The following is a 15222-nucleotide window of genomic DNA, read 5'->3' as shown; positions in this document are numbered from 1 at the left end:
TATGGCAAGTATATGGTGTGCTTAGTGAACAGCATAAATAATTGCAGCCCAAAAAATGTGGGCACATGATCTCACCCATTGATAACAGACAACTGATAGCTTACAGTACCTATCATCAGAAGATTTTTAGAAGTACATTTTTTTAAAAAATCTAAATGCCACGATTTTAATACCTTATAAATAATTCACATATTCTATATAAGCAATATTTAAGTATTACTAATTTCAACTGTAATTAACCTTTGGAAGAAGGGGCAGGCAATGCAGGAAGACTACAGAGCTGTTGTCAAGTTGTGCAGGTAGAAAATTGGAAGTGCCAAAGCCCAACTGGAGCTCAGTTTGGCTAGTGCAGTAAAAGATAATAAAAAATGCTTTTTAAAATAGCTTCAGTTGCAAACGGAGGATTAAGGAGAATCTTACTGGGTGTGAGGGGAAACATAGTGATGAAAGGTGAGGATAAGGGTGACATACTTAATGCCTTTTTTGCCTCAGTCTTTATTAGCAACTGTTCCCAGGGTATCCAGCCCCCACACTTGGAAGACACCGATAGGGAGGGAGACGAAGCACCTGTAGTACAATGAACTGTGGGTGAACTATTACATCATTTGAGCATCCATAGAACTACGGGGCTGAACAGGATTCATCCAAGGGTAGTGAAGGAGCTGGTGGAAGTGCTCACAAAGCCACTCTCAGTAATTTACCAGCAGTGCTGGCTGACCGGGGAGGTCACAGTTCACTGGTGGCTAGCAGATGGGACTCCAATCCACAAGGGGAGGAAGGAGGATCCAGGGAACTACACGCATGTCAATCTGACCTCGGTACTGGGGAAGGTTATAGAACAGGTCATCTTCACTCCTCATGTGCCACTTGATAAGGCATGCAGCCTGCATGGGTTTACGAAAGACAGGTCCTGCCTGACTAACCTGATCTCCTCCTATGACAAGGTGACTCAGTTAGTAGATGAGGGAAAGGCTGTGGTTGTTATCTGCTTGGATTTTAGTAAAGCATTTGACACGGTTTCCCACAGAATTCTCCTGGAGAAACTGGCTGCTCGTGGCTTGAACAGGTCACATTTCACTGGCTGAAGAACTGGCTGGGTGGCTGGGATCAGAGAGTCACAGTGAATGGTGGCTGGTCACCAGCAGCATTCCCCAGGGTGTCTTGGGGATGGTTTTGTTTAACATTTTTATCAACCATCTGGGTGAGGGGATGGAGTGCGCCCTCAGCGAGTTTGTGGACAATACCAAGTCAGGTGGGACTGTCAATCTGCTTGAGCGTAGGAAGGTTTTGCAGAGGGATTTGGGTAGGCTGGATCGATGGGCTAAGTCCAATCACACAACATTCAAAAGCGCTCAGGCTCAAAGTGTTGTAGTAAATGGGGTTACATCTGGCTGATGGCCAGTCATGAGTGGTATCCCCAGGGCTCCATCTAGGGGCCAGTTCTCTTCATTGTTTTCATAAATGACTTGGATGCAGGACTGAAAGGTATACTAAGTAAGTTTGTGAATGGCTCTAAACTGGGAGGAGCTGTTGACTCCCTTTAGGGTGGAGAAGCCTTGCAGTGATCTTGACAAATCAGAGAGCTGGGCAGTCACCAACAATAAGAAGTTTAGCAAGAGCAAGTGCTGGATGCTGCACCCGGAATAGGGCAACCCCAGATATACGTACAGAGTGGGGGATGAGAGGCTGGAGAACAGCCCCGTGGAAAGGGATTTGGGGGTTCTGGTCAACAGCAAGTTGAACATGAGTCAACAGTGTGCCCTGGCAGCCAGAAGGGACAGCCATACCCTGGGGTGCATCAGGCACAGCATTGCTGGCTGGCTGAGGGAGGGGATTGTCCCGCTCTGCTCTGTGCTGGTGCGGCCTCACCTCAAGAGTTGTGTGCAGTCATAGCAGCAAGCCTACTGGAGTTCAAGAAGAATCTGCACAGCTCTCAGACACAGTGTGATTTTTGGGTGGTCCTCTGTGGAGCCAGGAGTTGGACTCGATAACCCTTGTGGGTGCCTTCCAACTCAGGATGTTCTATGATTCTGTGAACACTAAGCGTCTGGTCCTGCATTTGGCTCTTAACAGCCCCATGCAGCGATACAGGCCTGGAAAGGGTGGTTGGAAAGTTGCCCAGCAGAAAAGGACCTGGGGGTGCTGGCTGAACATGAGCCAGCAGTGTGCCCAGGTGGCCAAGAAGGCCAACAGCATCCTGGCTTGCAGCAGAAATAGTGTGGCCAGCAGGACCAGGGAAGTGCTTGTCCCTGCATACTCAGTCTGGTGAGACCACACCTCAAGTACTGTGTTCGGTTTTGGGCCCCTCATTACTAGATGGATACTGAGTTGTGGAAAAGTGTCTGGAGAAGGGCTACGAAGCCGGTGATGGGCCTGGAGCACAAGTCCTGTGAAGGGGCTGAGGGCACTGGGGTTGTTTAGTCTGGAGAAGAGGAGGCTCAGGGGAGACCTCATTGCTCTCTACAGCTACCTGAAAAGAGGACACAGTGAGGAGGGTGTTGGTCTCTTTTTGTCAGGTGAGAAGTTACAGTATGCAAGGAAACAGCCTTGAGTTACACCAGGGGAGGTTCAGATTAGACATTAGGAAGAATTTCTTCATGTAGAGTGTGGTCAAGAACTGGAAGAGGCTGCCCTGGGAAGTGGTGGAGTTCCCATCCTTGGAGGTATTTAACAGGTGCGTGGATGAAGCACGAAGGCACATGGCTTAGTGACAGGACTCAGTAGGTCAGGTTGATGGTTGGACTTGGTAGTCCATCAAGAAAAGACCTGGAGGTCTTTTCCAACCTAGATGACTCTATGATTCTAAGTAGTAGAATGGCTTTCCCTGTTCAAATGGAAACTTTTATGTAAGAAAATTATTGGTGCCTTAGTAGATCATGAAAAAAAAATCTATTGCAAAACCACAGACAGGAACAAACTAGTAAGAGATACATCCACTGACAGACTCCATTAATGAAAAAAAAAAAAAGTTTTTGGTCAAGTCAGTTTATGTACCTGTTAAACACACTTTAGTGAAGCAAAGTGAGTTAAATATTGACTCATAACCCCTTCCACTACTATTTTGCAGGCCAAAGTACAGCAAGATATTAAATAATACAACATTAGATTACAGTAAGATAGCTTTTAGAGATAGTAAGGATAAAAATAACCATAGGTTAACAATAATCAAAACTCCAGATCACCTATGATTATCATTGTCCTTATTAATATTATTTTTAAAGGGTTCCTGACAATTAAAATTCCCCAGGAAGTGACTATTTTTACAAGCAACATCAACAGTTACTGTAATAAAGACATTTCCTCTAATTGACTTTTCCAGCTTGTCAAGTAGCTGATTAAACTACATTACGATGTTTAATGTTTACCTGTCCCATCCTAATCATTGTACCCTGCTGTTTTCACAACCCCACCACCCCCGCCTAAAACGTAAGAACTGGGAAAAAAAAAAAAAAAAAACTTTAGAGAAAAATAGTTATGTCTTAAAAAAATGATACAGGAACTAAAATTGCACTGCCACCTCCCCTTCTTCCCCCAGCAGTAACCAAGTTGGTAGCACAGAATATCAGATCAGATATTGATAATTTTTCTGTACTTCTCCTTCTGAAAATAACTGGACTTCAAATGAGTACCATCCTTTGGGTATGAAATCTAATGTTATGTCAGATTTTTACTGCATTTTGGTAGCAAGTAAACTGAAGTTGACTTTTTCCAGCTTAATGGACAAGGATCACTCATCTCTGACTCAGATACAGCAGTATCAATCTTTCTACTCATTTTGATATCTAGGGAAGTTCTTACTACGCAGCTACTATGCAAGCATGACAACAACACTGACTGTCCAATTTCACGCCCTTTTACATTTAATTTTTTGCTTTTTACACTGCACTACAAGTTTGTGGTGGGGAAAACAGAGAATTACTTCCACAAGATATTAGCTATGATGGAAGGCCCAAATTTTATTCTTTTGGAGAAGACTCAAGGTTAGATGATAGTCTGGAGTAGCATACTGTACACCACACAAATAACTTAAAAGGAAAAAGTTTTCAGCTTTCTCACATTCTGACATCAAAAAAAATCTCCCTTAGTTGCTTTTCTGTTACTGACAGTTTTTTGTATGTACTCCTCTGTGTACATCTTATAAGCAGGAAAAAAAAATACATTTTCCAGTAAATTTTTAAAAGAAGATCTATTAGGCTATTATTATTAGGCATCCCACTCTCATGACATATATATAAAACTTCAGCAACTTTTTAAAGATCTCCCTATTTGTAATTCTTATTAGGTTTTATCACACATAATGAAAAAATATTTTGCGTAAGTCATGTCAGGACTATCAGGAATCTGTCCTGAGTTGACAATGGTAAAACATATTTCTAGTCTCCACTTGCAATCTGTAAGGGCTCTACAAAACTATAATTGGCATGGTGATTTTTTTTTTCCTTAGCACAACTCTAATAACAGTGATTCCTGAGTACTTTACCTTTCAAAATGAAACTAAAGTGGCAAAAAACAGTGACGGCTGGCATGACTCAGCTCACCAGAAATGGCATTTCTCATTCACCCTAGCACAGTAGCAATACCAACCAACTTCAGCAGAATAGACACAACCTGGAATTTCAGCAATTGATTATTATGACAAATAAAGCTGAGTTCTATGGGTTCAGCCACAAAGTAATAAATATTATTTGTTTCACAATGAGCAGAGGCTCATGGTATTTTCATTAGAACTTTGCTTCAAAAGTAGTATGTTAATTAACTACTGGTTTACACTTCCAAAGGGTCAAATAATAATCTTTCAGACAAATTACTTCCTCCTGCTGAAGACTTCTGCAGTTATGTGTGTATATGCTTGCTGTTTTAATTTTGTCTCTTTCGTCCAAGAGGCTTGAAATATTTTAAACGTATATAAGCAATTCAGTACCTAATGTCAAAAATGTAGAGAAAGGATATTTGTACAGTTCTAGATGACACTATAAAGTTAGATCAGAGAGGACATCACCCTGCATCGCTGAGTGAAACCTTAAACCACATCAGCTAGACAGAGATCTAGCAGCACCACTGCTTTCCCATTTCTAAACCAACCTCTTTTGGGAGATGCTTCTAACCAGGACATCCTGTCTTTGCACGTGTAAAAACAGCTACTAATTCAAATGAAGTCACACTGAAGATGTGAAGGAAACTTCTTACATCCCTGTAAGCTTGCCTTTGAACCATCATGAATAAGGTTCCTATAATTAGAAGCAAACCTCTCACAAGACCTCTCAAGCCATCCGCTGCAGCATACATATCCCAAACAATACAAACTGAGAAGCCAAGGCAGAAGGGCACAGAACAAAGACGTGACGAGGCCAGCCTACCCAAGGTCTGCTTAGTGCAAGTTATCTGTCTTATCTAGAGCCACCACTTTCCTCTGACAAAGCAGATATCTAATCATTTAGAAAAAGCAGGCTTTAGAGAAACAGAATAATTTTCTGTCCTCCTCGATCTTCAGGCAGCATCCAAAACCCTAGAACCATTTAATCCACAGCTATAAAATACCATCTAAAAGACTGAGTCTGTACATTGCCAAAAAAAATCACAGTTCACCGTAACTACAGGTCGAATCACTACAGCCCAAATCTTTATGGCCCCACGTTTAGTTACAGCTGCGGCAGCAGCCTCTGGAAACAACTTCCGAGGTAGACAGGGAGATGCACCAAAGGCGTACGAACCGCCAGGACAGGAACCAAAACAACCCGTGCCATTTGTGCATTTCCACTTCAGCTAGGGTTCGGGAAGCCCCACAGCAGGGTTATTTTCAGTGCTAAGCCTCTGTAGTGTGTAAGTTTTATAAGTAAGCCACACACAGGCCTTGGTGCAGACACAGCTTTTGTATCGCTGGCTGTCGCTTCTGTCCCCGCATAACCCACACACCTCCCCTACCAGAACGGCCAGCTAAAAACCAGACGAGTGTTAAATACATCCAAAGGGGACATTTGTCACGGGGGGGGGGGGGGGGGGGAGGCGAAGGGCTGCGTCCCTCCACGGGACCCACACCCCGCGCACGTACACATATATACGTATACATATGCATATATATGCATGTGTATGTGGGTATATGTGGGCATATGTGGGCATATCCACCTCCGCGCCCTGCTGGAGCCCCCCGCGGACACGCGCGGCCCCCCCCTCCTCGCGCGGCCCCCCCCTCCCCCGCCGTTCCTTTCGGGGGGTGCGCGCTCCCGCTCACCTCTGCGGCAGGACCGCACGCTCGCACCCACGCCGCATGCGCGCCCCCGCGCGGCCCCGCCCCGCCGTCGCCGTGGCGGCCGTTGGAGCCGCGCGCACCCGCGCCAAGCACACCCCCCCCCCCCCCCCCCGCCCCGTCCCAACGCAGGCGTGGCGGTGTCCGCCCCTGCCTCAGCCCGCCGGGCCGTGAGGAGGCGCCCAAACAAAAAGTGTCGGTGGCGAGTGACACGTCGTCCCAGTCAAACGAGAGGGTTTCGCTGTCTGTTTTTCTCCTTCCGATGGGGCTTGCGTTGTTGTGCTGTTGTATGATCATATTATCTGCTGAAATCTGAGAGCCCGGTGTGGGAGGGCTGTCCGTCCGACTCCTACAAAATAGCAAGCTCACCTCACGTTCATCCGCTTGGCGCCTGTACTCTGACAAGACTTTTTCAGTCCAAAGTGTATTTTTGTTCATCCATCCATACAATATATACGGTTCCTCAAAGCCCTTCTGCCTTTGCTCTCTGCCTCCCAAACAAAAACACACCTTAGCAGTGGCTCCCGTGTTCAGCACAGCCAAAAGAAAATAGATGCAAGGAATGGGGATAGCTGTTTTCCTGTCCTTTAGTAGGGGAGAAAAAGGCTTTTCTCACAAGGCTCTGAGGAACAAATACTGAGATCTTCAACTAAAAATACCTTAAGTGGCTATTACGGCAATATAGATTGTCAAACAAAAGAACAACAAAACAAGGCAAAACTTATCCTTGGGAATATTTCAAATTCTGTTTCATAGAATCATAGAATATCCCCAGTTGGAAGGGACCCATAAGGATCACCGAGTTCCAACTCCTAATGACTGTTTCCAAAGAAAGCGATAAAGAGCATCTTACGGTGAGGTTCGGAAAGTCCTCAGATGGCTGTGGTGCAGTGAGTCATAGCTCCTCAAAGCTTCAGTGTCTCGGGAATAGGAAGAGGGCAGCACACCCATGTCTCAGGTTTCTGGGGATCTTGACATGCTGACCAGAGGCAGCAGCAGCTGCTGGATTGCACCACAGGTTCAATTCATGTCACCCTTGGTTTCACTGTTCTACGCACAACTAGATTTTCTTTGTACACATTGCTCAAAAGCCCGTGTGCATTCTGGAAATGTCATTATACACAGGTTTGAATTGTCTCCTGCAAAGGCTTTTGGGTTATGATAAGTTCACCAGAGAGGCTCCAGCTGGTTTCACTGAAACAGAAGCAGAGGCTCACAGAATGCCTAAGGTTGGAATTGCCATCTGGAGGCCACATGTTCCAGTCTCCTGCTCAAACTGGGTCATCCAGAGCTCAAGACCATGTCCAGGCAGCTTTTGCAGATCTCCATGAAAGGAGAATCCACACCCAAAAGACTCCTGACTGAAAAAAACATTTAATTTTCACCTGGTAAAATGTGAATCTCCTTTTATTCTACATGTACTTGTGTCTTTGTAAAGTTTCCAGTTGTGCCAGCAAGAATTTTGATTTTTTTTCACTTCTTTTTTGCACTTTGCCAGCAACATGTTGTAAGTAAAATCTATATAGTCTTTAAGTTATGAAATCTAGGTAGAAAAGTTTCATTTTTGACCTTACATCTTGTTTAAAATTTCAGTGTATGCATATTTATATAAATTCTCCTCTGAAATTTAACAGTGCATGAAAGTTTTACCTTCTAGTCTTACACATTTTTATGAAAGTAAAGGTCTCTCAAAGTTTCTAGTTCTTCATTTAGAGTTTAGTTCTGATTTTCCAAGACCACAACTCAATCTTCCAGACAATTAACAAACTCTATTCTACGGCATTCTGGAGCAGCTTCTCTGTTCTTCTTCAGCTTTATTTCTCATTTCAGTTGTGGATTATCTGTCTTACTTGTCTGGGAATACTGAGGAAGAGCCTGAATCAAACAAATGAGTGTATGGTTGAGTGTAGATATTTATAAATTCTGAATTATGCAAGTACTTATGCAGCTAGAAGCAATCACATTGAGGGTTATTCTTAGCATGGCATCAGTGCATCTCCTGGTATGTTTTCTCCAGAAATGTTTCAGCATCTTGCAGCACAAACTGCAGCACAATGGGCAAAGTTTATGCTCCTTTCAGTTATTTCTCCCTCACAGACCTCACACTGCATAAATTGAACAAAATTTCTCTTGTGTTATGGAGTGAGCCCTGCCCCAGTCTCTCCAGCAGAGAGACAAAGACTTCCTAGAGAGATGAGATGGGAGGAGAAGATTCAGCCATAATCTGCCTGCTCCTGTCAGCCCCCTTTGCTACCTGCAATCTCTCAGGGCACAGAAGATGGCCTCTGCTCCCACCAAGTCCTGAGGGAGTACTGGGGCTCATTAGGGGAGCAGGGCCTTTGTGGTCACATTAATTCATTGCCCCCCTCCACACGAAAAAGCTATGCAGAAATTGGGGCAGCCATGCAGGGTCTAAATGGACATTGATACGCAAAGAGTTGGGAAATGCGGAAGATGGGCTTGCTTCTTTCCAGAGCTGGCATGCTGCTTAGGATTTGAACAGAAGGAGCAAGATCTTCTGTCTCGATCTGCAGCTGGTTTAATGATCACCCTGTTTGGGAAACCACCCCGAATGAGGTGACAGGTGCTAAAGCACAGTCTGGACTTGCACCAAGGGGCCTGTCAGTGCATAGCTGCACTGTCATGCAGTGTGGGCAGACTGAGTCAGTACCACTACGATCTTCTGCACTGAGGTTAAGCACAGTGTTACTTCCTCATGCCTGAAAGCAAAGGAATATGTATTTTTAAATCAGCATCTACATCAGGTGGGGCTCTAGTTAAGCCTTTCCTTAACTCTTCATTTACATCGATTCTATTTACATCAAAACCAGTTTGCTGAGTATCAGGAAGTGAAAACTCAGTATAAATTTTCAAAAAGTAACTAGAAGCAGCTGTCCATGTCCATTCTGCGCTATGCAGCCAAAACCACTTGAAAGCAGCTTGAATTTTAGAGGTAAGGACATAGGGGTTTCAGAAAAGCAGGTCCTTCTGACACAGTCATCATTTCCAAAGAAAGTGGCCACAGTGCTCTGCTGCTGTGAATGCGCTCTGTTACGAATATCCTATATAGGAAAAGACCAGGTAATGCCTACAACACAATATAAGGAGAATACAAGCTGATACACACAGTAGGGAAAGCGTAACAGGTTATTGCCTTCCTGTTTTTTCTGTTTGTTCTTCCCAGTTAAAACTGCCAGGTGAGCAGCGCACAGTCAACAGTAACTGTAGGTGACCACAGCGGTGCATTAGCTAGGTCAGTATCATCACATCAGGGGCTTGCAGCTTCTATCTGATGTTTCAGAAAAAATGGGAAGAGAGGGAGGATGAGAAAAAGCCATTTATGCTACGCAAAGGGAGATGTGGGGTTCCCTCCTCATCACAGCACAGATCTCTCACATCTTTGCTCAGTATCTTGCACCAAGACAGACAGATGACATGCAGGTACAGTGGTCAGGCAAAGAACTTTTTGCAAAGGGAGAGGAAATCCAAAACTGTGTGAAAATCTGTTCTGTCGTCGGAAGGTTACCTTAAAACCAGGTCCATCAAAACCCCAGGTAGGAAGGAGAGTTGTGATTCTCATTGCGGTTACTACAGGTTGGCTACAAAATACTACAAGACTTTCTATAGAGTTGCCAGTGTTTTGTAACAGATCAACAACCTCTTCTTCCTCATCAGAAAGATGGCATATGCTGATATCTGGTGCTTTATGGCGTAATTTATATTTACTGGTAATATATAAAATTTGACTCAAGTTTCCAGCCAAGTTTCCAGTAACTAAACGGAGCTGTAGGATGCAATAGATGTGTGGTATGAAAGGCAGCCTCTGTGCTGGGGGACTCCTTGCACAGGGGGAGGATACCATCTAAAACCAATGCAAAGCAGTGGAAAGAGTGCTGACAACCTCAAAGTGATTTTTATCATGCCATTCAATCTCTAACAACTCGAGCCATTCTCTTCATTTCAACTGAAAGAAATGCTAAACTTTTCTTTCTCTAAAATTAAGATAGCGGAACTGACCCACTTTCTGCTGCCATCATGTGATTGCGTGTGATCTCTGCTTGTGTGATCTGTCCAACTCTTCAACGGGGCCTGTTTGCTGTACTTGGGTTAAAAGCTCTTACGGATATGGTTTGTCTGTCTCAAGCTACGCTCCTGTTCGCTTCTGCTAGAATAAACTTGACTGCTGTTGCTGATTCATGCTTGTTGACACATGTCAAGCATCCACTAGGGAATATAGCACAGTTTAACATACCCAAGCTGGCTTCAAAGCAGTTGGTCTTGAACAATGCTGGCAGCCGAGCTGGGATGATGCTCGTAGGGGGATTTTCACTCAGGACAGCACTATGCACTCTGCTGAAGCCTGTGCTGTGTGTCTAAATCGACTGATTAATAGAGAAGATAGTCTGATTAACACTAGTTGGGGATATTCAAACAGGAATGAATACAGCCACTGCACACACTGAAGCGTACTTGGACAAAAGCTGGGGAGGAACTGGCTTGGTTGCAAGATGCCATCATTAGGGGAGGACAGCAGGTAAGTCTGTCAAGTACCAGATCCCACGTCACTTTCAGGCAGGAGACAAATTTGTCAGGCAGGCTGGCTTGAGGAAAACATGCTGCAGAAACAGCCATGTCAGCTGGATGCAAATGGCTCTCAAATGTGAAAGACCAGAGAGCGAAACCAAGTTCCTCCGATAAACTTTCTCAGTTTTGGTCACTTTTGGCTTTTATCACAATGGCAAGTTACTTATTTCTCTTTAAAGAGGGAAGTTTGCAAGACTAAGCTTAATTCTCTATCTGGCTTCCAGCGGAAGCTAAAGCTACGTCATTTCTCCTTCAGGCCTCCTGTATTATCACACTAAAGATGTGAGATACCGAAAGTTTCCGTGTTCCGGTAGTGCCATGGTGCTAATCCTGCCTTCACTCTCCACCAGCCCTCTGCCCTCACTCCAACCTTCCTTTCAGCGACGGAGCAGGGCTTTTTGTCCCAGTGATGTTTGTGCAGAGAGACACGGGGTGCACTGGGCCCACCATGCACGGGTCTGCGGAGGCTGCGAGGTCTGGCACGCGTGCAGAGCACTGTGCTGTCATGGAGCGGGAAGTGCGACAGGCCAGAAGCTAGGAGAAGGGGGCAGGAACCACAAATAATCATCTAGTGATAACACTGCCTATTTTTTTTTCCACTTAAAATTGACATATGGCATTGAAAAGCATGGTAAATGGCTGGCAGTAAGGACTACATCATCAAACTCTGGCCTCCTGTCAGTATGAATACTTCCTGCATTGTGAGCAGATCTAGAGGTTCCTACTTGTTCTTCTTGTCCAGCTAGTGTGTGTGTATATATATATATATATACATACACCTTCCTTATCCTTCCTAAGGTGCTACAGCATCTGTCTTGCTTGCAGCTGTGTTTTCAGTGTGGGAAAACTATCTGCTCACAAATATTAGTCAAAGTAAGCAGACTATCTGCTCACGAATATTTGGTAATTCCCAATTTCTAATTTTAAGGGGTATTAATGCTGCTATATGGTTACAATAAATAAATAAATAAATCTGTTAATCAAGCAGTGATCTAATGTCAAGAATAAAGAATGATATTAGTAAACATGTATTTCCTCCTGTTTTCCATAGAAAAAAAAATTGGTTTGTATGTACATTGTGAACTTCTACCTTGGCTATTAGCTTCACTAAGACCAAAAAACAAAAAAGTGATGGAAGAAGAATATTTGATTGTAAAGGTGGTTATGCTACACAATACAGTTTACAATTTAAAAGATGGCTGGGGAAATTTTGAAAGAGAATATAAAAAGGGCAAAGAAGTGACTTTTTTTTTCCCCCTGTAGCTGTTCACTAAGAAAAGGGCAAATCCTTCTGTCTTGGAAGCTTATAACATACCGGATTTCATTACCTTAGTTAGGCAAACATCACCTTTAATTGTGTGACTTTTAGAGCAATCTTAAATCCTACACTATGGCTGTGAATGGCTGTTACTAGTTCCTGAAACAATTTCATATTTTTCATTTGAAGATGCTTGTAGGGATGTAGTGGAAGGATCAAATGCCAGCTGAAAGCACAGTGTTTTCTGTATTAAGCATTGTATAAAAGTACGTTTGTTTTTAATTCTGGGTCAGGAATGAAGAGTCCTCATTTTTTTGTTTGGAATATCTGTAGCTCTTATTTTCATCGCTAGCAATCTCCAGAAATGGTTTTCTTTTCCAAGCAACAAGCAGAAGTCAAAGAAAATTACAAACAAGCACACAATTTTAAAGGAGGTACTATCTCTAAAGACTGTATAAAAAGCCTTCCACGAACCTTCTGTAAATGTGTTTTACTTGGACAGGAAGCCAGAACCTTGTAAATGACAAAGAGCAAAGCTTTAGAGCTCATGGATGACATTTAGAAAGAAAGAAAAAATAATGGTTTGAAAAAAAAACCCACAACAACAACCATGGTAAATGGTAATTTACTTCTTTCCTTCCTTCCTTTAGATAGTTATCTGAAACAGACACTCACATAAAAAGCATATGAGTGGTTATTCAGTGGTTATTCTTACTTAACCTACAGGATAGTCTCATTTCTCAGTTGGATTTGCTATCCGTGTTATTTTATTAGAGCTTTGATTTAATACGCAGTGTTTGAATGAAAGACAGTCCAGAATCACAAAGAAGTAAAACCAAATGCTGTAACACTCCCTGATTTTGCAGGAAAGGCAGCTCTCCCTACAGATGCTCTGACCTCAGCATGCACATCCACTGGCTGCGCTGAGTCCCTCTGGGAAAGACCATACAACTCAAAACACCACCGAGAGACAAGCAGCCTATTTTTCCCAGGACAGGGTGTGTGCCAGGATGTAGGAGACCACCCAAAATCGTGTGGTTAGAGACCACCTTACGACTGGCCTGGCCGCCCAGGCAGTATGTGTTAGAAACCAGCCCAAACGTCCCTGCCATTTGGCTACTGAGACTCCACGCTGCGAGAGGTGCTACCTCTTACTTTTCCTGCGCTTTCTAAAACGCCCTGTGCCTCTGGAAGGCAAGTATGAAGTATCGACACTGTGTAGATGGCCTCATGCCTGCACCTTCTCATGCTAAGTGCTGTGAGACATCCCATTCTTTTAGAATGAAATTTTAAGTGGGCAATTTGAACAGGATTATCCAAAGGACATTTAAGGCACTTAAAAGGATATTTAGAGGCACTTTGTGGGAAAATCCTTATGACTGGCTCCCACCACATGACATCATGCAGGTTTACAGAAAATGCTAGAGGGGTCCTTGACTCTACCCTCGTCTCAGTTTCACATTGCCTATAAAAATCCCCTTTCCTTGAGCAGCGCAGCACTGATGAGAATCCCACTTCCTTATTTATTTCCCACAGTGTGGGCTGCCAACCTGCTCGCTAGCTAAAACTCTCCAGGCTGCAGGCAGACCTGCTAACCGTGAAATGGTGAGGCAGCGACGGAACAGAGGTGAGGAATCTTCTGGTGGAAGAGTGCTGCCAGCTCAGAAAGTCCCCTTCGCTTTTGTGTAGTGACATCCTACTTTAAAGCCTGGGAGGAAATGCCATCCTTCTGTTTCCATCCATGCTGCCGACTCCCTTATTATGAATGTGGAGCTTTGTTAGTTCTCATTCCTGTCCCTAGGCTGGTTTACTCTTTAGCATCCGATGTACTGACACAGTGGTGTGGTGTTCAGACCCGGGGCCCCGTGGGGAAACAACAGCTACAAGAGGGCAAAAAAATGCTGTCAATGAATCCCTTAAAAATAAGGACATGTTTTCAGTGTTTGTTGGGAATCTGTTTCTTTAAAGCCTACAAAAGGGATGCCTTCAATGGGAGAGTATCCAAGGTGATGGTACTTCTCAATGCCTGCGGGTCTCAGGGAGACCAGGAGCCAAATTTGTGGCTGGGAGGCAGGAGTAAATCAGGGATGTGTAGAGAAACACGTGATGGAAAGAGCCGCTTCCAGCTGACATGGTCTGACATTCGGATTTGAACGGGACAAGGCTCCTTAGGTTTTGCGCTTGGGCAGGCATCCCCACCAGTGCCTTTTCCACACACCCTTCCTGCACGCCGACAGCCGTATCTTCTGGTCACGGGAAACAACCGACAGGCAGCCGGAAAACCTGCTCCACAGGTGGCAAAGCGAGCAGCCCGGGGTGACAGCGCCGGCAGAGCTACCTCCGGCTGGCCAAGGGGCAGGAGGGCTGCAGCCTGCCCCGGGGAGCCCTCTCCAGAGGCTGGCTCTTCGGCCCCGCTCCAGGGCCACCTCGCCGACCCCTGAGGACCTGTGTCCGCCTCCGCCCTGCCCTTCCCTCAGGGCTGCCTTCGCTTCGGTCCCGTTACCCGATGCCTTCGGAGACCCCCTGCCTGGAGACGCTGCCCCACGGGGCTGAGCCCGCTGGGGCTGAACCCCCCGGTCCCGCTGCCTGCCTTCACGGCCCCTCTCCCCCTCACCGCCCGTACATCCCGCTCGGGGTGCGAACCCTAAATCCTCCACACCCTCCCGTGACAGGAGACCCCCCCCCCCCGGGATCCCTCTCCGGACACTGACCCCACCTGGGCCAGGGGGGGCTCACCGGGGGGGCAGCGCTACCGACCCCGGCTCCCTCCGCCTCGCCTCGTCCCTCCCGCAGCCCCCCGAAGCCCCCCGGGACCCGGCCCCGACTTACGTGGGGGCCGCGGGCGGGCGGCTCCCGGCGCGGCGGCGCGTTGGTCCCCATGGCGGCCCCGCAGCGCGGCCGCTGACAGGCCCGGGGAGACGGGGCCGGGGGACCGGGCCGGGGACGGGGCCGCCGCCGCGGGAGCGGCTCCCGGGGACCGGGGGACGGCGACGGGGCCGCGCCGGGACCGCCCCGAGCCGCAAGCGCCGCCCTCGGCTCGGCGGGGGGCGAGGGGAGGTGGGGCGGGAGGAGACGGCGAGTACCGGGGGTGCACGGGCGGAGGGGGGCGGGCAGCGGGGTGAAGGCAGGCGGCGTG

General features: G+C 46.0%; 1 protein-coding gene across 2 annotated transcripts in view; it reads right to left on the bottom strand.

The window, feature by feature from the left end:
* The window catches only part of GNE (glucosamine (UDP-N-acetyl)-2-epimerase/N-acetylmannosamine kinase), a 33120-nt gene extending 18106 nt beyond the window's left edge, over positions 1-15014 (bottom strand). Inside the window, exon 1 of one of the 2 annotated variants that reach the window (XM_035564199.2) lies at positions 14916-15014. In XM_035564199.2, coding sequence (XP_035420092.1) covers positions 14916-14966 — 51 coding nt within the window. In that variant the 5' untranslated portion in view covers positions 14967-15014. Of the gene's footprint in view, positions 1-6229; positions 6298-14915 lie in introns of those variants that run through there. The other variant, XM_035564201.2, reaches the window with a different exon arrangement.
* Between the last annotated feature and the right edge of the window lie 208 nt (positions 15015-15222).

Source organism: Cygnus atratus, chromosome Z, assembly GCF_013377495.2.
Source record: "Cygnus atratus isolate AKBS03 ecotype Queensland, Australia chromosome Z, CAtr_DNAZoo_HiC_assembly, whole genome shotgun sequence".
In the NCBI taxonomy this organism is placed as follows: domain Eukaryota; kingdom Metazoa; phylum Chordata; class Aves; order Anseriformes; family Anatidae; genus Cygnus; species Cygnus atratus.
Note: the sequence above shows the minus strand (reverse complement) of the source record. Positions and strands in the feature narration are given on the sequence as shown.